The sequence below is a fragment of the Pogona vitticeps genome, chromosome 4 (assembly GCF_051106095.1).
Source record: "Pogona vitticeps strain Pit_001003342236 chromosome 4, PviZW2.1, whole genome shotgun sequence".
NCBI lineage: Eukaryota > Metazoa > Chordata > Lepidosauria > Squamata > Agamidae > Pogona > Pogona vitticeps.
The window spans coordinates 185,222,637-185,249,174 of record NC_135786.1 but is presented as its reverse complement, the minus strand read 5'-3'; the positions used below and the strand labels follow the sequence as shown (position 1 = coordinate 185,249,174).

General features: G+C 39.6%; 1 protein-coding gene across 13 annotated transcripts in view; it reads right to left on the bottom strand.

Moving 5' to 3' along the window:
* Positions 1 to 26,538, bottom strand: part of GREB1L (GREB1 like retinoic acid receptor coactivator) — a 191,182-nt gene that overhangs the window by 90,979 nt on the left and 73,665 nt on the right. For 6 of the 13 annotated variants that reach the window (XM_078392602.1, XM_078392604.1, XM_078392603.1 and 3 more), the window contains exons 1-4: positions 19,666 to 20,153; positions 13,285 to 13,456; positions 12,952 to 13,149; positions 551 to 727 (exon numbers count right to left, since the gene is read on the bottom strand). In XM_078392602.1, coding sequence (XP_078248728.1) covers positions 551 to 727; positions 12,952 to 13,149; positions 13,285 to 13,456; positions 19,666 to 19,707 — 589 coding nt within the window. In that variant the 5' untranslated portion in view covers positions 19,708 to 20,153. Of the gene's footprint in view, positions 1 to 550; positions 728 to 12,951; positions 13,150 to 13,284; positions 13,457 to 19,665; positions 20,154 to 21,181; positions 21,271 to 26,538 lie in introns of those variants that run through there. The other 7 variants (XM_078392605.1, XM_078392606.1, XM_072998833.2 and 4 more) reach the window with 4 other exon arrangements.

Below are 26,538 nucleotides of genomic sequence, written 5' to 3'. Positions count from 1 at the left end.
TGCTCATCCCCAGTGTATAAAGCATAAAAATATAAAGCATAAAGATACAGCTTAAGGAGCTTCAGCAGTTGAAGTTGACTATTTCTGGAAAGGAACTTGCAGCAATTAGACTGTTAAATGAAAAAAAAACTAATAATACCTATAAGACCTCAGCTTATGTGCACATTCTGCTAATGGTTACAGCGCTGTAACCATAACTAAAGGGTATGATTTACGAGGTCTATTCCAGCTTGGACAATATTACCAAATATTGGTTTTGCTTAAGAGTAGACAATAAAAAATAAAGAGCTTTTAAATGAATTTAAACATATTCCAGTGAATAATCCAGGCACTCAGTTGGCTTTGCATAATATTTATCCAAGCACTGTACCAGAGATTTGAAAATTAACTCTTTATTTTTACCCTAATTCCCCCACACATACACATCTATATCTATGCTGGCTGGGAGAGTCTTGAGAATTGTAGTTCAAAAAGGAACTTTTCCAAGCTCTGCTTCAAACATTGTAAACTGCTCACGGTACAAGGGAAGAATTCAAGAAAATCCATTTACCTAAAAGTGCATTTTTTCCATGGTCATCTGGCAAAAACCTCTTGTCAACAGCACAGACTAGAATGTGCTCAGGAAGATTTGGAGACTTGGCTCCCACCAACAGGAAGCCTGCTGGGATATCAATCTGTTCCATACACAGCGATACTAACCGCAAATCTTTGCCTGCTTGACAAAAACCTGAAAAAAATAATGAAACATATGAAACATCTATGAGTGATTTACTATGAGTGATTTACTGTTCCTTGTTCTTCTTAGAACTCAGGAGAATACTGGTCATCAACCTAGGCCTACTATTTTTTTTCTCTTCCCTCATAAAACAATTGCCTGTACTAGTTCAATGTTTTATCAATCCCGGAAGCACACATAGACAAAAGGCACAAGGCAAATTGGTAATATATAAAACAATGTAATGTAGTATAGTACACACACACACACACACACACACAAGCTATCCGTTTGTGTGATGTTCTGCTACAATGAAAGACATCAGCAGAAATCAGTACATCTTTTACTGTACACATGAAACAATTTTATTTTAATCTATTTTTACAATGAACCTGTGAAAATAATCTCACAGCGATGGCAGAAACAGAGCAGTGCAAATAGGAAGAGTATCGTATTTTTCGCACCATAAGACGCACTTTCCCCCCACAAAACAGGGGGGGTGGAAAGTCTGTGCGTCTTATGGAGCGAAGAAAACATATTTTCCTGTTTTCTTCTCCTAAAAAAATGGTGCGTCTTATGGAAAGGTGTGTCTTATGGAGTGAAAAATACGGTATTTGCTCTTCTTTTTTTCCCTTCCTCTAACTGGCCTATATTTTTCTTTGTCTTGATCCACATAAAACCATATTTAGACCTTTGGATTCCAAAGCATGGACACAAAGCAGAGACGGGCACCTAACCACACCACAACCAACCCCAGGTTTGGCTGAATGCAGTTACGATGGTCTGCACAACTGGGAAACCAAGTTGTGCAGAATGCCCGCTAGTGTAGACAATGGTAATCACATTCAGCCAAAGAGTCATGGCTCTAATTAGTCCTTCCCCATCACCATGAGGAGATAATTGGGGATGGGGAGCAGGGCCAAAGAAGATGTCCCGAACTCCTCTCTAAGCTTTGGAATTTGAACACCTGAGCAAAGCATAAGAAAAAAATGCACAACAAAGCAATCTTCCACATTGCTATAACTAGGAACAGCTCATGAAGGGAAAAAGGAGGAGAATGACAGAGCCCAAATCAGGGAGAAGACTTTGCAGCTCTAAACATGCGCAACCTATGGATTTGACTATACATGTAAATATAAATACAGATATAAATAAAGGATTATGGCCACAAAATACAAAAGCTGTAACCACAGGAACAAATCAAAGTGTGTTGAGCTTAGATCTTTATCAGGACAGATCCTTAAACCATGCCTCTTCAGAAGTGCTGGGGATAAGGCTTCCACTATTCTAACCAGCGTGCCAATTAACACTTCTCCATTTCTCTTTCAGCCAGCCCTTTCCTCTACAAAGGCCTTGTAGTGGTCCAGGCACTAGAGTAGCTGTGTCAGGTTTTGTGTTTAATAGTAACAATTGCAGGGCCCCTTCCAGTTCTGCTGTTCTAAGATGATGATGACGACGATGACATCACCAGCCGAGCCACGTGAGGTAGTAGCCTCACTGTGGATTTCCCATCAGAAGCACATATGCATAGTTAAGGGTCCATATCTGTAAATGAACATGCAGCAGGACCCCTGTATCTGTGGGATCAGTATCTGCAATTTCATTTAGCCACGATTTAAAAATATTTGTTAAAAATCCAGAAAAACTATTTTCGCAGTATTAACAGAACCAGCCATTAGAGGGAACCAGAGACTGTGCTATGAATACTTAGTAGTTAAGACTACATAGCATGGGCTCTGGAGTCCTCTAGTGGCCAGTTGTGCTGACGTATGTGAAAAAAAATATGCTTTTTTTCTTTTTGCCATGCTATATATATAGCATGGGGATTGTTTCCAAGCCCCCCATGGATACTAAAACCCGCAAATAATATACATCCATTGTGGGCTTGGAAACAATCCCCAGTGGATATGGGGGTCCTACTGTATATTGTAGTGACTACAGTGGACCCTTGACTTACAGACGGCTCGACTTACAGACTTTTCGAGTTACAGACTCCTCTGGCTGCAAAATTTAGATTCGACTTGCAGCCGGAGAATCGACTTACAGACCAGAAAAAACCCAAAATGGAACAAAAATAGAATAAAAACCGCCGGTTATGGGAGTAATCGGTTTTCAATGCATTGTAGGTCAATGGAGTTTCGACCTACAGACTTTTCGACTTGCAGACACCATTCCAATACGGATTAATTCCGTAAGTAGAGGGTCCACTGTATAAGGATGAGATATTGCATTTCAAAATTTACTTCCATTGTGTGGGCCTATTTGCATCCCACACTTTAAAGAATTATGTGGGAAGGAAACTAGGCCCATGTCCAACTCTAAATCCTAACTGGAAGGGAAGATAGAACAAGATTAAGTACTGGAGATGCATGATATGGCTGGGGAAGAGAGAGCTCATCCAGTCTCTTTGGGATCAGACCATGGAATGTCAGTGGGATTCTCTCCTTTTTTTAGTGGAAAAGGGGAGCAAAGAGAAGGGTTTATTTTACATACCTCAGATTATGCAAAGAATCATGTCAGTCTGGGTGCCCTGTGCATCTGAACATGGGGCACCCACTTTCCTGATCATGGCTGTGCTAATTATTAATACGTTCCAATCATTAATGTTCAGATCTCATGATCTTTGTGTCTGGGGCAGGAAGTCCTGTTAGCTTTTGCTGAATTCTAAAAATTCTCTTGAGGAATCAAGAAAGCATTTAGGCTTCTATCCAGTCCCAGCAAATTGCACATCACTTTGACAGGTGACAGTAGGCATGAATTCTCCTATCCCTCAATAGATGTAGATCCAGAGGGAAACTTTTATCTGGCATAAAGGAAGTTTCTTTACACAAGTGTGGCCTCCTCTGTTCCTTTCTGGAGAGAGACCAAAAAGAGAGGAGAGCAAGAGCTGCAGAGAAAAAGAGGGAAATGAACCCCTTTCTTTTCCTTCTCCAGAAGAGCCTGGTTACCCAATATTTGGCAAAAGAGTTAGTGAAAGAGTGGAGGTTTGTAGGCTTTTTTCCAAAACTAGCAACTGCAATTTTTTTTCTCAATTGTTTATTTTCTGCAAAGTGGAGATGCCACTACTGATACCTGCAAGTCATCTTGCAAAGACCGTTTTCCTTCCAGAGGAAGAAATCAAGGCTCCTACTGTGCAGACACCTACTTGTTGTTAGTATTTATTGTTTCATGTTTTTTTATGACTTGTGCATTGCCATGAAGAAGTTTTTGATGGGCCAGAGACATTTACATCTAAAATATAACAAAATATGAAGAGAGACACACATATGTAAATACTGAGCAAATTATCTGACTCATGCATTGTGGGGCTAACTTGGGCACAGCAGTTAGCACCAGGGGTCTACAAGGAACCAGGTCGCTGCCACAGGCACCTAGAGATCAGGGAAGTAATGCTACAACTTGATACAGAAACAGCATGAAGGTCTCAACTGCTACCATCCTTATTCCACAAGATTGTGGTGAGGCATTATTAACTCTTTCAAGGTCAACATTATGCAGAAGGCATTACGAAAGCAATCTGGCCTGTGGGGATAATATAGTATTTAACATGAACTGTCTAAGCCTGTGTATAAAAAGCTGAAGATCTGAAAATCAGGGTAGCTGTCTATACACTGCTGCTCCCCCAAAGAAATAATTAAATAATCTACAGATAATGCAATAGAATATTTCACCACAGTGAAGAAGACCGTACCTGAGGACCTGTGTGTTTACAGCATGCTACCTACAGTGGAACCTCGACTTACGAATGTCCCTACCTACGAACATTTCGACCTATGAACCACTCTGTTTGCAAAATTTTGCTTCAACTTGCGAACAGAGCTTTGACTTACGAACACAAAAAGGCAGGGGGAAAGGGCGGGAAATTTGAATTTACTGTACTAATTGTTGGTGGCAAAGAGGCTGCTTCTTTGTAGCTCTTTTGCCCAGTGATTGCCCAGCACCGGGAGGCTTGAGCTGGCCGGGTTTCTTCGGCCACTCGCCCCCAGCCACAGAGGAGACAGTGATCGCCCAGCACTGGGAGGCTTGAGCTGGCCAGGTTTCTTCGGCTGCTCACCTCCCAGCCCGCCTCCTGCTTGCTCCTCGCCGCCCTCCGCTGTTTGAATTTCCCACCATCGGCCCACAGAGGGTGGCGCAGAGCAAGTGGAAGGCGAGCTGGGAGGTGAGCGGCCGAAGAAACCCGGCCAGGCTCAAGCCTCCCAGCAGCAGCAGTCACAGCAGCAGTGGAAGCCTGGGAGGCTGAGGACACTTTGGACGGGTAAGGTGCTCCTTTTTACTTTTAAAAAAGTTGTTCTGGATGGTTTTTAGAAGGTGGGTTTGGCCTGGTGGGGTTATGTTTCTGTGCTGTTGTTTTGTTTTGTTTTCGATTATTATAATTTTTTTTTGCAGACCCAGCGTGGGACTTGCTCTGTTTATTTTTATTTTTATTTTTGGTAGGTTTTTTTTTGAAATGTTGGAATGGATTAATGCCATTCCCATGCATTTCAATGAGAAATGGTGCTTCGAATTACGAACATTTCGACTTACGAACACCATTCCAATACAGATTAAGTTCGTAAATCAAGGTACCACTGTATTAATGGACAACTTCTTAACTCAGCTCTCCCTTCTCATGGGATCTTTAAAGAGGACTTAAGCCGCTTCAAATAGAGAAAAACTGAACACAGATAGCCTATTGAAAACACCCAGTCAATCGGGAGTATTACTTAATTTACTTCATCTCTAGTGCCTATTGTTCATTAGGTGCTTGCATGAATAGCCACACATACACCTGTCCATATTTTATTACATACTTAGGACATGCAAATTACATGTTCATCAACAATGTAAACTATAATGATGCAAGACTGTAGAAATGTATTCAATTTTAAGGGAAAGCAGACTCAAACATATATATTTTGGCATTTAAAAATTAATATTATTTCATCATTTTCAGTCATGAAGGACTTTGAAAAAATTATTATTAAGAATAAAACTATCTGCGATATATAATTATATAATATATATCCACAACAACAATAAAATATTACTGTCATTTTTACCAATGTGAATGGTAATATCTGAAATGTAAACAGAGAGGGTAAGTAGATTTACCACATCTTGCTGCTTTATTCATCTCCAAAATATATTCACTACTTTATAGTCAAAACAAATTGGCCAAATGAAAAACTCAGGATTTAGAAATGTTCTCAGTACTCTGGACATATTTACTGAAATTATCACAGCATTTTTCAATATATTTGAATGAATTACAAAAAGAAAGCAAAAAGAACACTGGTGCTTCAAAGACAAATCAATTTGTTTTAGTACAAGCATTGGTTGATATAATCCACTCCGTTGCGGTCTGGTTTTTATACATAAAAAGAGATGAACACAAATTTTTAGAATGGATCGCTTTTGTAACGGGATCATTGTTTTTTAGATAAGGGTGGGAAACTTTTGAAGAAAAGAAGCAAAAGTAAAAGTAATAATGTTCAATTGAAATGCTATTTGTTTATTTGAACTGTTTCTACTCTACTTCTTAGCCCCCCCCAAAAAAAACCACCCCAAAATATATTCTTATCTTTAATTTGCAATCTTTATCTCATTTCTTTTTCCATAGCTGAAGCTTAAAGTCTGGTCTTTGGACTTCCCTGTAAAGTTAGGGAATATCAAAAGCACAGCATTCAATTAGATCCTTAAGAGTTAAATATTGAACTATTCCAAGCTAGGCAGCCTAGTCATTCTAGCTGACTTTAGCAATTAGCTGTTATTGTTTCAATGCAGAGCAAAGTGTTATTTTCCCAATGAACACACAGAGTGTATTTTTACTTCCACTATTGTCTCAGTTAAAACAGTTAAGTGTTTGGGACTGGGATTTGGTGTTAGCTCAAAGAGAAATAATTAAGGAATGCAAATCTACTCAGAAGAAAAAAAATATCTTCCATTTGCTTCCAAAGAAATGCAAACAGTGTTCCCAGGAGCCATTCATTAGACTCATTCCTGGTGCCTTTGGCCCTGCAAATCATTATTAGAGGTTTAAGTGCATGCTGGTTTTCCAAAGTGAATCAACATATCCTGAAGCTTGCACAAAAGTGATCTCAAAATTATATCAAAACCCTTATTCAGAGGGCAACACTTTATTAGTAATAGCAACTTCATCAAGGCAAGCCAAAATATCACACACAAAAATATCATTTCAAATATTATTTATAGCTTGGCTGTGGATTCTTTTCCCTCATGCAAAGATCTGCTTGTAATCTCACATTTTTGTATTCAGAGGTTTGCAAAGGAAAGCAAAACACAGAAATATTTTTCAGACTTAAATCTTTGCTTAATAGCTTCCTTTTAACTGGCCTTTGACAAAATACATAGATACAAGTTATAAAAGTAGAATTCTCCTCCTCAAATGCAACGAATATCAGTAGTTTCGCCTACTGGCTCCAATTTGGAGAAAGTCATGTTTACCACCATCTGATATTTACTATACTGAGGAATCCTCTCAGTCTCATCTCCTGTTCATCATGACCTACAGATTCCTGTGGTACTTATGTGCTGTTTTAGGCTAACATCCCCAGAGCCCAACCTGGACTAGACAAATTTGCTGATTCTAATTCAAGTTTTAGAGTTTTGAATCAGACTTCAATGGAATTAACTGTATATATAGTAGCCACATTAGATATATATTACCCTTTGTACACTTTAAGTGACTCCTAGCAAATATGGAAAGTAAAGATTTATAACTTGCATCTCGGCAATATTATATTATATTATATTATATTATATTATATTATATTATATTATATTATATTATATCCATCATCAACAGCCACGCTCTCTAGTACTCAAAGTTCTTGCATTGTCCCACTTAGTTCACAATGACCTGAAATACAAATATTCTTACAACTGTTCATGGAGTGAAGTAGTTTGTTTGTTTGTTTGGTTTTTATAGTGCCCATCTGTTTGCCAAGACCACTCTTTTTAGTATTAAAAGTAGTGTTTTTAATACTATTGATCACTTGTTTCAAGGGGTCAAATGTCTTTTACTGATCTTTGATTCACTGGAAAACTACTTTCCATTCAACCACACAGCTCAATTTGCTAATTTCTTAAATATTACCAAAACAAATACAGAAGATTTTAAGGTTCAGTGGAATGTTATTTTAAAAAATTATGGATCCCACAAATAAAAGTGCTATAGGAAATAAAACTGAACATTAGAGTGGCATTTTTAATTTACCTGGGATGTGCAAAGTGTTGAAAGAACAAACAGCTCTTCTGTCTTACTAAGAAACATAAGGATTTTTGAAGCAAACCAATTCCATTTGTATTCCATAACCATCTCTCATTACATAAAACATGGATGGCTAAAAAGAAAGAGTTTGGCCAACACAGCTGTGAAAACACAAACAAAAGTACTGATGCTGTGTAAAGCAAAGATTGTCTTTTGGTCCCTCCTTCACTCTTCTCTTCTGAGTAGCAACAATTAACATCTCCTCTGTGGGGTACAGACCTGGCATTGTGCTGCTTTAAGATAAGGAATCTGCATAAGAAATTGCCTACCACAATTTACATAAGAATTGCTGTTCCCAGTCAGTTCCACTTGGATCTTCACAGTAAATGATCAGGTATTAAGTATCTGACTATCTAATTGCCTCTGAGAATAAGGTTTGATCTCTCACAGTGCAGAAAAAAATGGACAGTTTACAACCAAACAACAAGACTAGCCTTCTTTGTTTTCCCCAAATTTCCTGAATGTGCTTTTAAACACACCACTGATGACTAGAAGAGCTATGAGAAACTAAAGGAAGGCATGGAGTTTGTTCTTTAAAAAAAAAAAAACAACAACTAGCATTTGCCCACACTTAGTGGCCAAACTGACTTGCACTGAAACAATCCTGGAAAGCCAAAAAATAAAACAGGAATACAAGGTGGCAATAGTCATTCAATATGCCTTTCTCTAGTAACATAAAGAACCTTCAATATATCCCATTAAAGCCTGTCTCTCAAATAATTTTCTAATTTTAATATTAATTTTGGCTGGAAAAAAATTCCAACAGCAGCCTACATGGAAGAATAAACTTCACCACCAGTTCATAATGAAGCAGTCATGAGTTCTAGTACTCTTCACCCATAATGCTGAGGAGCAGGAAAACAGGTCACTTTTAATTTGAGGAACACTTGTGGTACACCTAAGGTTGGGAGATGGGAAGGCAAAGGCTAACTAGTTCAACTACTGCTGATAAAAGCCTTCAGGAAGAGTATTGGGCTTCATCCAACTCTGGATTTCTGCTCACACAAGAGCAAAATCCAGCCAGGGCAGGAGAGGCTAAACCTGCTCCCCAGGAGAAGCCCTTGACCACCTCAAAAGCCAGTTTCAGAGGGATAGGAATCTATTCAGTAGCAGACAGCTACTAAAACTGTTAAAAAAGGGAAAATGAGAAAGCTCTGACCTGCGCAAGCTTCGTGCTATATATAACCCATTATTTTTGATGTATTACTTATCAACGATTATTATAATCACTTTGTTTAATTATGAATCAAATGCTTACAGTCTATTACCTGCTAAAACAGACATTCAAATTATTACTTCCTTTTGAATGGTTCTTATCTTAATTTCAGGACACAATATAAGATTAATAAGAAAGGGAAGACCAGTAAAAGGTATATATGGGGCATTTCAAACATATTGAACTCATTTGAGGCTGTAGCCCCCCTACTCTTGAGGCAGCCAAGCTGCTGAAGCTCAGCAGATTGGACTTTGTTCAGTGAATGGCAGACTGCTTTGGAACCCCATACGGTACTATCTTGAGTTCTGTAAAAGAACTCTGAGGCATGTCTACATAAAACAAGAGTGGCAGTCGTGATCAAACCCGAAGAATGCTTTGAAACATACTTCTTGGTTTAAATTCTAATGATGTAGATGTGAAAGAGAAGAATTCACTGAGTGTATTAGGCAGAGGTGTACAACCTACAATTTACACCCAGCTTCCTGAGGCCTAACCACTGACCTTCAAAGCTGACTACTGTGGCCAAATTCCCATTTCCCCAAAGCATGCAGGATCATTGCTTCCATACCACAAATGGAGGCACAGAAGCAACAATCCAGATCACAGTCACTGGGGAGACACTGAGATTTTAAAAGCTTTGCTCCTTATTAGGCTAAAGATAAATCCTGCCTTGAGCTACTATAGAGCAGTGGTTCTTAACCTTTGTTACTCAGGTGTTTTTGAACTGCAACTCCCAGAAACCTCAGCCAGCAGAGCTGATGGTGAAGGCTTCTGGGAGTTGCAATCCAAGAATATCTGAGTAACAAAGGTTAAGAAGCAGTGCTATAGAGCAGTGGTCCCCAACGTTGGGCCTCCAGATGTTCTTGGACTACAACTCCCAGAAGCCTTCAGCACTACCTCTGCTGGCCAGGATTTCTGGGAGTTGAAGTCCAAGAACATCTGGAGGACCAAGGTTGATGATCACTGCTATAGAGGATGTATACACAGCCAAAACATAAAAAGTCCTACCCAGGAGAGACCCAAGTATCACTGAAGCTGATCACAATGTAAAAAGAAACCACTGTCCTCCTGAAGAGACTGCCCCAAATATTCACTAATATTAATGGATCTGACCTCTGTTAATACAGTATCTCTTCTGTCCTTTCACTGCCTGTTCTTTTTTTAATTTCGAAAACAAAAATAAATACAAAAATACAAAATACTTACTAATACAACCTAATCACAGTGCTCCCCCATATCCACAGGACCCTTTGGAACAATACTTTTAATACGAACTTCGTTTCCAAAATTGTATTGATTGTTGTTTAGAGGCTTTCCCCTTTCCTTTCACTAATACAAATTCAACAAATCTACCCCAAATAGCATAAAAATATTTGAACTTATTTCCCCTCTTTTCATCTTAAGTTCAGTAGTCAATTTATCATTTAATGCAATATGCCATACTTCATTATAACAATCTTCTAATTGAATATCATTTTTATCTTTCCAGAATCTAGCTATTAATATTCTAGCACTTCTCATAAAATTTGAAATCAATTCATTGACATCAAAGAATGATATGTTATTTTTATGGAATTGATCTCAGTATTAACTATCTTTGGAATTAAATCTTGAGATGTGAATATAAAATCTATTCTGGAGTAACTACTATATACTGCTAAAAATATCTTCTTTCATCACCTTTCATTATCCACCAAATATCCTTCAAATGATTATTTTTACCTTCTTGCTCAATATTGTGTTTCTTTGAAGAACATCATTCCGGTCATTAAAAGCTTTACAACGATCAAAAACAGCTGATCGTCGGGTTTTCAAAATGGCCACCGGGTGCTTAAAATGGCTCCCCGCTGTGCTTAGGGATGGATTCCTCGCTATACAGGCAGCGAAAATGGCCACCGTATGGAGGATCTTTGCTGGACTGTGAGTTTTTACCCCATTGGAATGCACTGAATGGGTTTCAATGCGTTTCAATGGGGTTTTTAATTTCACTTTATGATGTTTTCGCTTAACGGCGATTTTCCTGGAACGGATTATCGTCGTTAAGCGAGGCACCACTGTATTTTACCCCTAACAACCCTCTGAACATTTATCTTTTTTCCCACCCCACCATATTCCCCTGCCATAACTACTAGCGAGGGCACAGGGTGGGGGGGACACCACCACCGTCCGGCGGAAGTGCAACCAGAACCTCCCCTCTGCTCTTTTGATTAAATTTTCGCATTTCTTCTTAATATTTGATAACACTGAAGCCCCCTTCAAGGGGGCTTCAAGGGGGCTGCCTGTTCTTTCTTATTTATAAAAGATCTTTGAAGCAGAAATGGCCATGGCTGCGGAAGCTCTGAAATATACTGTGTTTTTTTCTACGTGTTATTGGAATTTTTCACTGCCTTATGCTTCCAAGAAGACAAGCCAGTTTGTAATTCAAGGAATATGTTTAAACATTTATGCCTTTTGTTTTAAAGATCTGTCTAAACTTTTGCCAGAGGAGCGCACTAGACAGAAGGCACACAATGTTTTTTTCTCCTTCAAGATATATACTTGAATGGTTCAGTTCAACTCACAAGCGAACTTTCACATCTTGAAGCAACTGTCTAAAACATTTGGAAGAAATATTTATTTGTAAAATAAATGTATAAACACATTGCTTTGCTTTTTCTGTGCTGCTAAAAGAGTGAAAACAATTTCTAAAAACTTTAAGGATTGGTACAAATTTTATATTCTGAAAATATGACCATGAAATATATTATTAGTCAAAATGAAGGGAGAAAAGTGAATTACAGTATATCTATCTTCCTATTCAGCCATAAATACTTTGTAAAATGCTCTCCAGGAATACAGTGGGGTCTTGACTTGAGAACTTAATCCGTATTGGAAGGCGGTTCTCAAGTCAAAAAGTCTGTAAGTCAAGTCTCCATTGACCTACAGTGCATGGAAAACCGATTAATCCCGTAACAGGCCGTTTTTGTTCCATTTTGGTTTTTTTCTGGTCTGTAAGTCAATTCTCAGGCTGCAAGTCAAACCTAAATTTTGCAGCCAGAGAAGTCTGTAACTCAAAAAGTCTGTAAGTCAAGCCGTCTGTAAGTCAAGGGTCCACTGTACAACCATTTGAGCTGTTTGCTGTATGGCTTATTTCCCAAATTTGAATTACAGGAACAATCAGACCATGATCTTACATGCATTTTGCACAAAAGGAAATTTACTAAGACTGAATTTGCAGCTATAGTACTACTGAGTGTGAGGTGATTATTATTATTATTATTATTATTATTATTATTATTATTATTATTATTATTATTATTATTATTATTATTATTATTATTATTATTATTATTATTATTATTATTATTATTATTATTACTATTACTATTATTACTATTATTATTATTATTATTACATTTATACCCCGCCTATCTGGCCCACCGGACCACTCTGTTAATATTACAAAGAGTCTTGTGGTTTCTTGAAAAGTAGCAAAATTACAGTATTATCTAAGCCCTCACTTATCTGGCAGCACACCTCGCTGAAAACAGTGAGGCTTACCCCTGAGTAGATATACAATATATAGGACTGCACTGTTGACTATTACAGCTCCGTAAGGGTTTGATGTTTTTGCTATAACTGACTAACAAGGCTATTCTACTGGCTACATTAACATTGTCACAACCATATGTATATTTTAGTTTCTTTTTTACCCACAGCTTTCATGAAAGGTATAATAATTTAATAAAGTTAAGGAAAGCTTAAACCAACCATCAGTAGTGCAAGACCCTTCTGGGGCAGGTTTTTGTGCGTATGGGATTGGTGGACTATTGGAATCAGACATATCTTCCTCATCATCATCTTCATCCATTTCATTCATTGTTTGGCTACTGGAAAAATCCAAGCTTCCATTCTGTGTGTAACGATGCATCAGTTCTTTGTCTAAATCTTCTACTTTTGGTTTCACATCTAAAGTACATTATGAGAAGACAACATACCCACATGTAAGTGTTAGTGGAAACAGAAAACTGTATTCCCCCCACCCCCATGAAAGCTATACAACAGTTTTTCTAACATAAAAAGGATGATTAAACTATGCCATACTTGCGTGGTTACCTTCCGGCGAAATAGGTGGCTGATCAGGGTCAAGATAGAGCTGGGAGAAAATAGGCCTAGGAACAACTGTATTGCATCTTAGAGAGGCCTCAATTGAGTTGTGAAGGGCTTCTTCAAAACGGGCAGATTTCAGTTGCCCTGCATATGAATTCCCCATGGTCTAAGAAAACAAATGTAAAGAGATTAAGGGTTAAATACGTAGGTACACATCCCTTCGCTATGAGACACAAGCTGTGAGGAATGAACAAGCAACTTTGCATACCACACACATGAAGCATAAAAATACCAGTAATGGCAAAGAAAACCATAAAAATCATGTCTTGGAAAAGCACAGTTTGTCCTTGCTTTGATTTAAGCTTGTTGGGCTGCTTTTATATTAATGGAATTCTTCACTGTCATTGCAGAAGTGCTTTAATATAACTGTTTTTATATTTCTGTCCCTTTAAAAAGTTTTTAAAAATTAAAAGACTATTTCCAATTCAGGTTCTACAAAGGAAGCATTTAACACTGACAAAGGCACTGCTTATAGAAATGAAAAATCGAAGTTAAGTAAGGAAAACACCATATATTTGGGGAGCTTTCCTTTTTTTTATTGCTCATCTTTACTACTTCATGGGAATTTGATAGAAACTCGTGTTTTGACTGGACTGGATGCACACTAAATCCAAAGTGCCACAGAAATGACAGTGAAATAGAGATTAAACAGATGTTATGTCTAGAGAAGTATAAACCATGAGGTCTCACTCAAATAGAGATGGGATATTCGTATTTGTATCACTGGGGATACAAATATGAATATTAATACTACAAGTGCCTGAGGAAACTGGACTCTCCCCACAGAACTGGCCAGGCCACTTACCACACACTGTACACTGACATCGTTTGCATGGAGCCAATTGCGGAAATAGCCGGTGATTCCCCACATAGCCAACCACTCTGATGAGGAGGCGGAATGATGAGTCTCCCCACTTAGCTGCTGAGCGGTCGGCTATGCAGGAAGGTGGGGAAGCACCGGCTTGGCTACTTCCGCAACTGGCACAACACAAACAACAACAGTTGCGCACGCTGCACAGCGAGCAGTAAATGGACCTGCCAGTTCTGGGGGGAGAGTCCGTTTTCTCCAGGTACCTATGGTGCCAATATTTGTATTCCTATTTCATGTCCAGGGATACAAATTTGAATATCCCACATGTCCACTTAAAGTTTCCCAGTTACTATCTCTATTCTCTTTTTAGCTCTTGGCTCTTTTCCTCAGAAACAAACCAGACAGCAGTCAATAGGAGAAAACGGCAAACAGGAAGCTGCATTATAGCAAATGTGGCCATTGGTCTCTTTCGCTCAATATTGTCCAATATGACCACAAGCAATTTTGCATAGGTTCAGACAAAAATCGTTCCAAGCCCAACTTGGTTGATACCAACAGGGATGGACAGAGTTTGGAAATTTTTGGACTATAGCTCCCATGCTGACTAGGGGATTCTTGGAGCTGTAGTCTGAAAAAGTACCATTTCTGAGCTGGGTGAGAACATGTGCAGAGCATTCAGAAACAGAAGGCTGTCCTTCCATAAAGAGAAGGTGACAGAGCAGCAGGGTTGGATCACGGTCTGAGTATACACTGTATAAACATGTACTTCGCTTTTAACTCTCTTAAATCTAAGATAAGTTAAACAATGAAATATGATTTTGCTCAGGGCTCCTGATCACTCTCCAATAGCCTTTTCCACACTCCCCAGAGAGCCAATCTTCAGGAATCTTGGGTGTCCTCTAGGCTGAAGTACTTGGCTAAAATGGTAGGATGACCTTAAAAGCCACTGGAGATATAGCACATCCTTTCATGCCTTGCCAGCGTTATAAACAGCACCATCTTGTCTTGACTACTTGAGTTAGGATTTAGCTTAAGAGCACCAGTTCAACCATAACCTGCTCTTGTCTTAGCTCTTATCTACCTGACCATCATTTACCTTTGTCAAAATCAGATTCGACTGGAATCTGTTCCACAACCAGGCCTGATAAAAACACACAAAGAATTGTCAGCACACTCTGCTGATACCCAGCATTTTGCACCCCTGAAGAATAAAAACTACAGTGGTGCCTCGCATAGCGACGTTAATCTGTGCAGCAAAAATTGCTGCTAAGCGATTTCGTCGCTGTGCGATTTTAAAAAGCCCATAGAAACGCATTAAAACCTGTTTAATGTGTTCCTATGGGCTTAAAACTCACCTTAAAGCGAAGATCCTCCATACGGTGGCCATTTTTGCTGACTCTTATGCGAGGAATCGGCGCGAAAACACAGCAGGTGGCCATTTTTTACCCGGTGGCCATTTTGGAACTGCCGATCAGCTGTTTAAAAATCATCGCTTTGTGATGATCAGTAAGCGAAACAGGGAATCGATCATCGCAAAGCGATAAAATCACTTAGGAAACATCGCAATGCGATCGCTTTTGCGATCGCAAAAAGTTAAGCGCTATGCGGTTTCGTCGCTAAACGGAGCGCCTGTTAAAGTGAGGCACCACTGTAGTTAATTAATTATATATACAGAGTTTTATTTGACAGTAGCCTAAAGGATATATTTCAAAGTCAGTTTCACAAAACAAATAACATTGAATAGGTAAAAAGAAAAAAACAGCCCTTTCCTATGTGGCAAGATTGCCGAATGATGAAAAAGCTTAAAGAAACTGGAAAAATGCACTGAACCCAAATATGGAGAGACAAAGTCTTGGGGTGCTGAGAATTAATTACACTTGGAAAATGGCCCAGCACATTCTGGCCCAAGCAATCTGTGGCTTTCTTCGGAGGCAGTAATTAAGCAAAGTATAATAAAGATCTTTTTCTGTCTGGTTTCCAGTTCCACTAAACTACCGTTGAACTGCAATTAAGATAGTCTTTTTCTCTCTCTCTGACTGACTAGATAGACACGAAACATCACTTAATAGGTGGTTAATTTTCATTTTATTTATGTGCTTCAGTACAGCTTTTAATTAACTGGCCAAAACCCTACTGTATGCATAAGGGGGATTTGTACAAGTGGTTTTCACAATATTCAGACTATCTATCAGATATCCAGCTGCGTAACTGAGTGCACAACCTGGGTGTGTCTGAGGGCATAACAACCAGCCATAATGGTCATGCAAAGCAGTTACAGTATGTGACTGCAGCTATGACTGCGGCTGCTGTGTTTTAATATTAAAACTTTGTGGGATCCTACCTGTATCCATTAATTAATCTTCTTAAGAGCTGCCTTGAAACCAAGTTTTATAGCAAAGATTATTATAAACTAAACTCAAATAAATATTTTTAAATTGATTTAAGCTTACAACAACAACAACAACAACAACAACAACAACTGTGTGCTATCAAGTCAATTCTGACTCAGGGTGACCCTTTCCAGGGTTTTCTAAGTAGAGAGTACACAAAAGTGGCTTGCCATTCCCTTCTTCCGGAGGTGCCCTGGGACTGTGCAGCTTGCCTAAGGCCACACAGGCTGGCTCTTTTAATCCTAAACAAATATCTGTGGAAGTATATACCACTAAACTCACTGAGTTGAAAACTAAATGATTGAAACTAAATGATTACTCTGCACATTAGACATAAAGACCTGTTCACATGTTATACTCACACACTGAGTGAACACAGGGAGATGTCTGATTGGACCAGTGTTCTCAGTCCTGCTCTTTTACATGTGTCCACTAAAACATATGTGGCATTAACAGGGGAACAACTGTGGCAGTACCAAATCAAAAAGGTAAACATCCCCAAAGAAAGAGCCAAAGATAAAGGATATGTATCATATTTCATGTTCATAATGGGCTCATCTCCATTTTTTTTTAACCTACAAAAACTGAACTTTTTCTACATGAAGATGCCAGAGATTATACACGGGTCTTTCTTTTCTACCATTAACCCATGGTCCTGCCCCTGCCTCATAGCCCTGTTGACTTGACTCAAGTGATTTCCCAAAGGTTCACAGTACAACCCATCCAAGTTATAGGGGAGTACATAAAGTAGATACTTGGTTCCTTTCTGGATAGGTTATTTCTTTTCATTGTGAATTTGAACTCTAAATGATTATGTATGATATTGTTCTAGACAGTCTGTATTTTTTTTATCATCTGCACTTTGGACTTTTGGCTGAAAGTCAAAACTGTGTTAGGGAGAGTGACTTTTAAAGAAATGAAATATGGCAACAGTTTTTTTACTCTTGATATCCAACTGAGAGTGTAAAATTTAAGTTATGATATTTTTTAAAATAATGCTATTTGTTATTTTATTTAAAACAATATTGCAAAAGTTGAAGACGAAGACAACAATTAACTAAATCTTTTAGTTGCATAACACTCACAGTAACACAAGTATCAGATATTTTTCTTCTGATTTTGCCTTTCATTCTTAGCTCTTTCATTCTTAAATTCTGTCTAAACCACTCATTTTTACCATAGAACCAATGGCTATGAAAAAGTCACAGATGTGAAATATGAGCATTAAATAAATATTAAAGTGTTATACTATGTAATAAAAAACTGACATAATTATTTTAAAAAGAGTTTATTTGTCCTTTTTACTAGGATATATTTTTCTTCACTATTTCAGAGTAAAAACATTTAACTTGAACTTGTAATATAAAATTAAGTACAGTATATGATTTTGAGCATATTTGTTTTGAAATTAATCTTCAGGAGCTGAGTTGTCCAAAAAGATGTCAAAGGAGGACATAAATCGCTTTATATGATGTAGGTAGTCAAGATCTATTGAACAGGATAAACTCATAAGGAATCTGAAAGGGGAAAACAATCTCTTAGATTAGCATGCTAACTAACAAGCTACTTACAAAAAGCTGCACCATATGTCACTCTTTGCATCAAGTCAGTTAATACAACACCTTCCTGACAATGTAAGCTTCTATATTACACAGATTCCCCTTTTATTTTAATTCTATTTTACAAAAACACTACCGTTTCTCCAAAAATAAGACCTAACCTGAAAATAAGCCTGTTTTTTTCAGGATGCTCGTAATATAAGCACCACCCCAAAAATAAGCTCCAGTTAAGTGAAACCCGACCCTCCACCATTGTGCAGCAACCAGAAGATGACATGACCGTGTTTGGATAAATGTAGGTTGTTGTACATGAAAAAAATAAAATAAAACATCCCCTGATAATAAGCTCTAATGCTTTTTGGAGCAAAAATTAATATAAGACCCTGTCTTATTTTTGGGGGAACACAGTAGTTCTCATTGATTTTCAAAAACCTGTGTTGACTGTTCAACTAAGTTAACCTGCGAATTCTGTCTTCCAAAACTATACAGTTGGTCTTTTAAACATTTAGGAATACTAGGACTGAACAGGCCTCTCTAAATACAGTAACTATTAATTCAAAATTTAATTAGACGGTTTGTGAAGTTCAGTAGAAATCCACAACGGTTCACTAAAAATGTTTTAATTTTGATACAGCAGATCCATCATTCAGATTTGTAATGGAATGTTTTTTAACTTTTAAACTAAGAGACAGTGACTGAAAGTGACAAAATCCTGTTGATTCATGTACCAAATTGCATTAGAGTAGCCACATGGGAAATTTAGTGAATCAGTACCACCTTTTTCCATTCATTGAAATGGATGTACTCTGTGACTTTCTAAGCTAGAGCAACACACAGTTAGAGTAAGCCCAGTTGAATCAATGGAACTATCAAAGGGGTCAACTCAACAAATCTCCATTGATTCAATGGACCTACTTTAATGTGGCAACAGGATGCTGACAGATCCTACAGTAAGTGCGGTTTCACATCCAAAAGGATGTAGTTTTCATATGTCCACACAATGATAGCTTTGCATGACAACATTCATTAAAAAGAAAGAAATGAAATATGCTAATTTTCATACTGGAGGTTAGAAATGTTACTATTTTTATTAGCTGAGAGATTCTGGGAGCTGTTGTTCAAAAGTGGTGATGTGTCCAAGCCCTGGTCTATACTACTCAGGAGTGGATGAAAACAAAAAACACCAGCAGACCCCTTGCGTTCTTCTACTGCATGAGCATCTTGATATGCTTGGAAATAAGAATATATGTACAAGATGCAAGTTAACCATACCAAGAGCATTTTCTGTACTAGACACAACAGAAATTTCTAGAATAGTGAATTAGAATCTATTTACAGCTCCTATAATTTAAATGCAAAAAGGAAAACAATTCAAGAATATTAAAGTTGAATTTCCCCAGCAAAGGCTCTGCCAGTATAAGTCTCAACAATTCATCACTTAAAAGGCTGAGACCTGTTGAATTAACCTGGAATTTATATGTAATTTCATCAAATTAGAAATATACTGATTAAAAAAGTCACAAATACAGAAAGTCAAAAAGAGCTGAATACTGACACATTTACTCTTTAGTAAATTGTTGTCATGAATCACTCCCATCAAGTTCCAGTCCAACGGTTAAGAGACATCCAGAAGGTTTCATGAAGCAGTCCACAAACAATAGCAATCAGTAATAACAGTTGCTTCCTGCACTGATTTAGCACAGGAGCCAAACCTATGTGGGGCTGTGGTGATTAGCCATCATGTTCAGCTGCACTCCCTAGCTGATTCCCTTCAACACTTACAGCCTGATCTCAGCTAAGCCCTCAACTGAACCACCACACTACCTCAGGTCCAAAGATAGTCTCTCCTTGAACTCCCCCCCCCCTTTTAAGGACTCCTGGGCCCAGTTTGTGGCACCTTTTTCTGTAGACGTAAGCTCCACCTCATCTCCACTTGCTGCAGTCTGTGTTTCTCCTTCCGCTACAGCTGAGCTGGCAAGGGAGGGTCAATTTCAGAGTCAGAACCCAGGTTCAGTGCAGGCAGTCTTCTATCCCCCTGAGTCCACCATGGCCTGCGCCTTAATAACTGCTTGTCCATGAACTGAGAGGATAATTGGCCCTATCAGATGTTGGGAGACAGTGGCCTGAGTGTGCTGGACACCACAGAACGGAATCTTCCTTCGTCCGTTGGGTCCACCAAGGTTGAGGGGCGGCTTTTTCCCATGTTCATCTGGGCTGGCCTTTTAGCTGAACAGGTATGCACGAAATGCCTATGCTGTCCACAATACAAACACAGCCCCAACTGCTGCTGCTGCTTTCCTTCTAGCAACAGGCAAGGATGAGCCCCACCCAGCTGCATGGGTTCCTCAGAGGGGAGAGGGCTGACAACATTAGGCACTCCCTGAAGCAATGGTTTGGGGGTAGGCACCTCCTGGCCTGTTCTAGACCTAAAGTGGCTCCTTGTGGACTCCAAGCTGCCCTCAATCCTAAGACAGAGATGAATACGTTTTTGCAGTGTTGAGAGGCCTGTCCACATAGGCCAAAGTATCCAAGATTTCCTTCGAAAGACCTTCCTGGAAGTGATTCAAGAAGGCTGCCTCATTCCACACCAGGTCCTGCTGGAGCACGCAAAAGTCTGTTATATATCCTCCCAGGGGCCTCTCAACCTGTTGCAGCCTACGAATTTTGCGGTTAACATTAGTAGCACATACTAAATCCTCCAACATGTCCTTTAGGCTCCTGATAAAGTCTTGTAGGTTATTCAGTACCGGGCTATTCTCAAGAAGCAAATCAGTGACCCATTTGGCTGCCTGGCCTGTCAAACTGATAAGAAATCCAACTTTCATGTTTTCATCAGGAAAACCATCTGCTCTCAGTCTCATACAAAGCTGGCTTTGAGCCAAAAACACTGGTAGTTATTCTACCAAGCCATTAAATTTATCTGGTGTAGCTATGGGACATTTTGATTTCACCACTGGGGCTGGAGCTGCAGCCCCCATTTGCAACTGCTGTACAGCTGCAGCCAGCTGATTTATCTGTCCTTCTACCTGTAAATTTGCTTGAGTTAATTGCTCCGTAATGAAACAACTCACTGTTTTCCTTTTGCAAGGCAGGAAGCAAGCTGTCCTGAATCACTCCCGTTCAAGGTCCAGTCCGATGGTCAAGAGACATCCAGAAGGTTTCACAAAGCAGTCCACAAACAATAGCAACCAAAAACAAAAACTGCTTCCTGCACTGATTTAGCACAGGAGCCAAACCTATATGGGGCTGTGGTGATTAGTCATTGCTTTCAGCTCCCTGGCTGATTCCCTTCAGGACTTACAGCCTGGTCTCAGCTACACCCTCAGCTGAACCACCACACTTGTCTCCTACTCAGATTCCTTTAAAAACACACACACACACACACACACTTTTACCATTTATGAAAAACATATCTATTATATATAACACCCACATGGGCCTACTATAAATAATAACACCTGCTTTGCTATTCCAGTCAAATTAAAGCCCCATTAATTATTAGAATTAATGGGACATTAATTCAACTGGAATGGCTATACATGAAGTATATTCGTTGCATTAAGTTGTTTTTGTTTATAATCCATTGCAAGCAACACAGTGTCAATAGAGAGGAACCAGATCAGGTCAATGGCTATTTTTCATCACCTTCTCTCTTCTTCCTCCCTCCTTCGTGAAATGAAATACTGGCAAGCAGCCCAGTCCTAAGAAAGGCTGTTTCAACAAATAAACATGTAGAATAGGGTGTATAATTTGATACCAATTTAGCACCACAAGCATGCAAGCCGGCACAAATGTTTAGGATTTGTTCTACACGCCGCCATCAACATCTAATCTAGTTTACCACTTTGTATAGGTCACATCTTCACAGTATCTCCTCCGTGTCTAGCCGCTTACATCAGCACTGGCTAGCCACCACAAATCATCCAACCAGGTGGAGAGTTTCTGTGTCAACAACAGATCTGGTTTTGATCTAGAAGTTTTATCAAGGACCTAAAGGAACTGTTGCAAGACAGCCTAAATACTAAGAACAATGCCCTGGAGCAGTTGTTACAAGCAGTGAAAAAATGAGGCATAATGTACAGAGTAATACTAAAGTTTAGTATTTGCCATAAAAATTGGTTATGGATATTATATTATTTAGCATTAAGAAAGCATTATGGAATGCCACAGGAGGTATTGTTTTCAAAACAGTAAAATGAAAATAATTGGTGTAGTTAGTTTATTGAAAATGGTAGAGTCCTAATAGCAAAGTACCCTCTAACTTCCAGCTCCGCTGGGCGTGGCTTCGCCTTGCATGCACAAGTGACTCCGCCCCCAGGAGGCAGGGGTCCATCACGACCAGAACCTAACGTGATTGCTCTGCGGAGGGGGAAGACGGTTGCGCAGAGGCAAGAAGAGGTGTGTACATGTGTGCGCATGCCCAGCTTAGAGGCAAACTTGCTTACTAGACCATTGTTTCACAAGCTTGGGTAATGTCATTGTTCTTGGACTGCAGCTCCCAGAAGCCTTCACCACCAGCTGTGCTGGCTGGGATGTCTGGGAGTTGCAATCCAAGAACACCTGGGTTATCCAAGGCTAGGAACACTGTAATAGACCATTTACTGATAACTGCTCCCCAATTTGTTTACTGGGAAAATGCACTTCTGCTTTTTATTATATGTAACAAATGCCAGGATCCTAATAGGATTTTACTCAGGAGTAAGTGAAATCACGTAAGTTGTAGTGGCAACTGCAACTAATAAATGAGGTGCCAGTGGTATGTCTGGCATCTTATTGCTTAGCTGCAATGCACCACTGTAATTTAATGCAATCACACTTACTCCAGAATAAAATCCCAACAAAATTCTGACCATAGGATATGCAATATATAATATATTGGCTTACTGTCTGAATCTTTGAAGCAACACACATATAGCCAGAAAACAATTCAAGCAAAATAACTGGCTTACCATCAGTGAGCAGATGAGCAAATAACATCTTTAGGACTAAAAGCATAGCTCTAATAGGAAGTATCAGTTATAATACTGTGAACTACTACATAACTTCACAGTAAGGTTAAGGTTGTCCTGCCTAGTAACTGTACAGAAATATAGCAACTCATTAGAGCCCAGTACAACTTACAAATAATACTACAGTATATAATGTATTTTTCGGTCCATAAGACACACTTTTCCCCCAAAAAAAGTCAGGGGGGGGAAGTGTATGCATCTTATGGAGTGAAATGGCCACCTTCAGGGACCTCTGAAGCTTCCCAAGCCTCAAAAGTGGCAATTTCACCCACTCTGGCCCTGCGGGGGGGGGGGCAGGGTGAGCCTCCAAAGGGTCCTAGGGTGTGTTCCAGGACCCTTTGGAGGCTCACCCTGCCCCCTCGCGGGGCCAAAGGGAACAAAATTGCCACTTTCAGGGACTCTTCTGAAGCTTCCCAAGCCTCAAGAGTCTGAAGGTGGCAATTTTGCCCCCCCTGGCCCTGCGGGGGGGGGGGCAGGCTGAGCCTCCAAAGGGTCCTAGGGTGTGTTCCCGGACCCTTTGGAGGCTCACCCAGCCACCCCGGGGTCGGGGGGAATCGCCACCTTCAGGGACTCTTTTGATTTGCCCCCTCCTCTGGCCCCCGGTGGGGCTGGGTGAGCCTCCAAAGGGTCTTAGGGTGTCTTCCATAAGACTGACCTCTCCATAAGACTCACCAAATTTTTAGAAGAAAAGAGGAAAAAAATAATCTGGGAATTTCGGCCTGCTGGGCCAACAGTGGTGAGGGTGGGGGAAGCCTCCAAAGGTCCAAGAGTGCCTTCCAGGACCCTTCCAATCTTAATTCCAGGACCCTGGAAGGCAGTCTCGGACCCTTTGGAGGCTTCCCCCACCCTCACCCCTGCTCTCCCAGCAGGCAAAAATTCCCAGATTATTTTTTTCCTGTTTTCTTCTCCTAAACATTTGGTGCGTTTTATGGAGAGGTGTGTCTTATGGAGCGAAAAATACGGTAGCTATATGAGTCTAATGACCAACTGCTTTAAAGTCATCCCTATATATTATGCACCCTTCCTTGCAACACATCTTTATTGTAAACACTGAAGCATGGACTTCTGATCATCTAGATTTCCATCAGGCAACAAGATCTGATTCAAATGTGGAATGAGATCACCCTCATAAAATCAAATTCACCTACTTGATTGTAAAAGTTTGCTTCTTTTGCTTTCCTTCAGGTTCAACAATGATAAGTATTTGTTGCATGTGTCTCTATTAAACGCAGCTTACACCTATTTTAAACCTCATAACACATTTGTTGTATAACTCCATTTATGAAACTCTTAGGGACTTATTCTCACTAGCCAGGATGGCTGGCTGACCCAATACTAAGTCAGCTGAGGCAGTGTTGAAGCCAAACCTTTCCCAGATTAGGGATGCTGTAATTTATTTAGGACTGTCCGGATCCTGGCCTCACTTTGTGCTTGCATAGTGGCTGAGAGTATACGGACCTTTTTCGGCAAGGTGATGTCTCTGCTTTTTAAGATGCTGTTGAGGTTTGTTATCGTTTTCTTCCCCAGAAGCAGGTGTCTTTTAATTTTGTGGCTGCTGTCTCCATCTGCAGTGATCATGGAGCCCAAGAATCTGACACTGCCTCGATATCTTCTTCTATTTGCCAGGAGGTGATGGAACCAGTGGCCACGATGTTAGTTTTTTTGATGTTGAGCTTCAGACCATTATTTGTGCTCTCCTCTTTCACACTCATTAAGAGGTTCTTTAATTCCTCCTTACTTTCTGCCATCAGAGTGGTATCATCTGCATATCGGAGGTTGTTGATATTTCTTCCGGCAATCTTAATTCCAATTTGGGATTCATCCAGTCCAACCTTTCACATGATGTATTCTGCATATAAGTTAAATAAACTGGGGGACAATATACAGCCTTGTCGTACTCCTTTCCCAATTTTGAACCAATCTGTTGTTCCATATCCAGTTCTAACTTTTGCTTCCTTTTCCATGTATAGGTTTCTCAGGAGATAGAGAAGGTGGTCAGGCACTCCCATTTCTTTTAGAACTTGCCATAGTTTGTTGTGGTCCACACAGTCAAAGGTTTTGCATAGTCAATGAAGCAGAAGTAGATGTTTTTCTGGAACTCTCTGGCTTTCTCCATTATCCTGCCTTATTAGTCAGTCATAAACATCTAACCCACAAATCAGATTTCAGCATGTATTATAAATGAGAATGTCTGCTTTGCATGTTAAATCCTTGCTGTAATTTAGCACATATTGACCACATATATGGTATTCGCACAATCCTGCCTTACTGTTGTGAATTGTAGCAAAGTCCGAAAGACTGAGACTCCACTGCCATTGCCAAAGGGTTGTGGCTACCATCATCTCCATGGACTGGCAGTTGCCCTGGCAACTGATCTAGCACTGTGATTAATGAATGATCATTAAACAGAAGGCCTGATTCTGATTATAGACAAAGGACACTAGGCTGAATGGGCCAATAACCTGATCTGATATAAAACTAGACATTTGTTTAAGGGAAAGGACTTTTTAACATTTCTGAACAAAGGATAATGGCTTGTTGTTGCTGCTGAGTCATTAAGTCATGTCTAACTCTTCGTGACCCCATGGAGCAGAGCACTCCAGGCCCTCCTGTCTTCCACTGCCTGCCAGAGTTTGGTCAAATTCATGTTGGCAGCTTCGATGACACTGTCCAACCATCTCGATAATGGCTTAATCCTCCCTAAACCCCCCTCTTTTTTCCTATCTAAACACAGAGTGTTCCCTCCCTCTTCTCCCCCCCTCTAACTCTAACATGTTCAACAGTTTTAAATGGAAGAACAAAGCATTTAGTGACTAAGCAGCAATACTCTGAGGAAATCACACATTATTTTCCTTTTCTACATGTACTCCAATAAAGCACAGTCCAGTCCGAGTGGAGAATGCTTAAGTCCCTTTTATGTCAGGGAGGAAAGGCAACCCTTGTCTCAACTCCCATCAGTTGACTGTCAAGTGCTGAAACTGGGCAGAAGAGCGTCCTGAATCTTATTAGGAAGGCTGAAGGGCGGGGGTGCAGGGAAGCATGTGAAAACAGCTTGGAAAGGAAGAGTAAGTGCTTAGTGAGTCTTTTCTGTAATTGTGCTTTCCAGTCGTTCATTGACTACCAACACTAAAAACATTTGGTAAGAATTATCCTTTCATTTAAACAAAAGGAATTATCCTTTAATTTAAGCATTCCTTAGATAAATCAGCACCTTTTTTTGCCACCATGCTCATAAAACCTTTCCACAATACAGATTCCAAAAGAACACTTTAAGGTTTTAGGATGCCACTTCTTTTACTAAGTAACAAAATACACCCCATGGTGTCTCCCTGACCTGACTCAGCTGTCCTCTGACCTTTCGAATTGTTGTAACCTAACTTCAGGGGCCACAGAACTGTGCCTTCCATATCAAAAAGGCT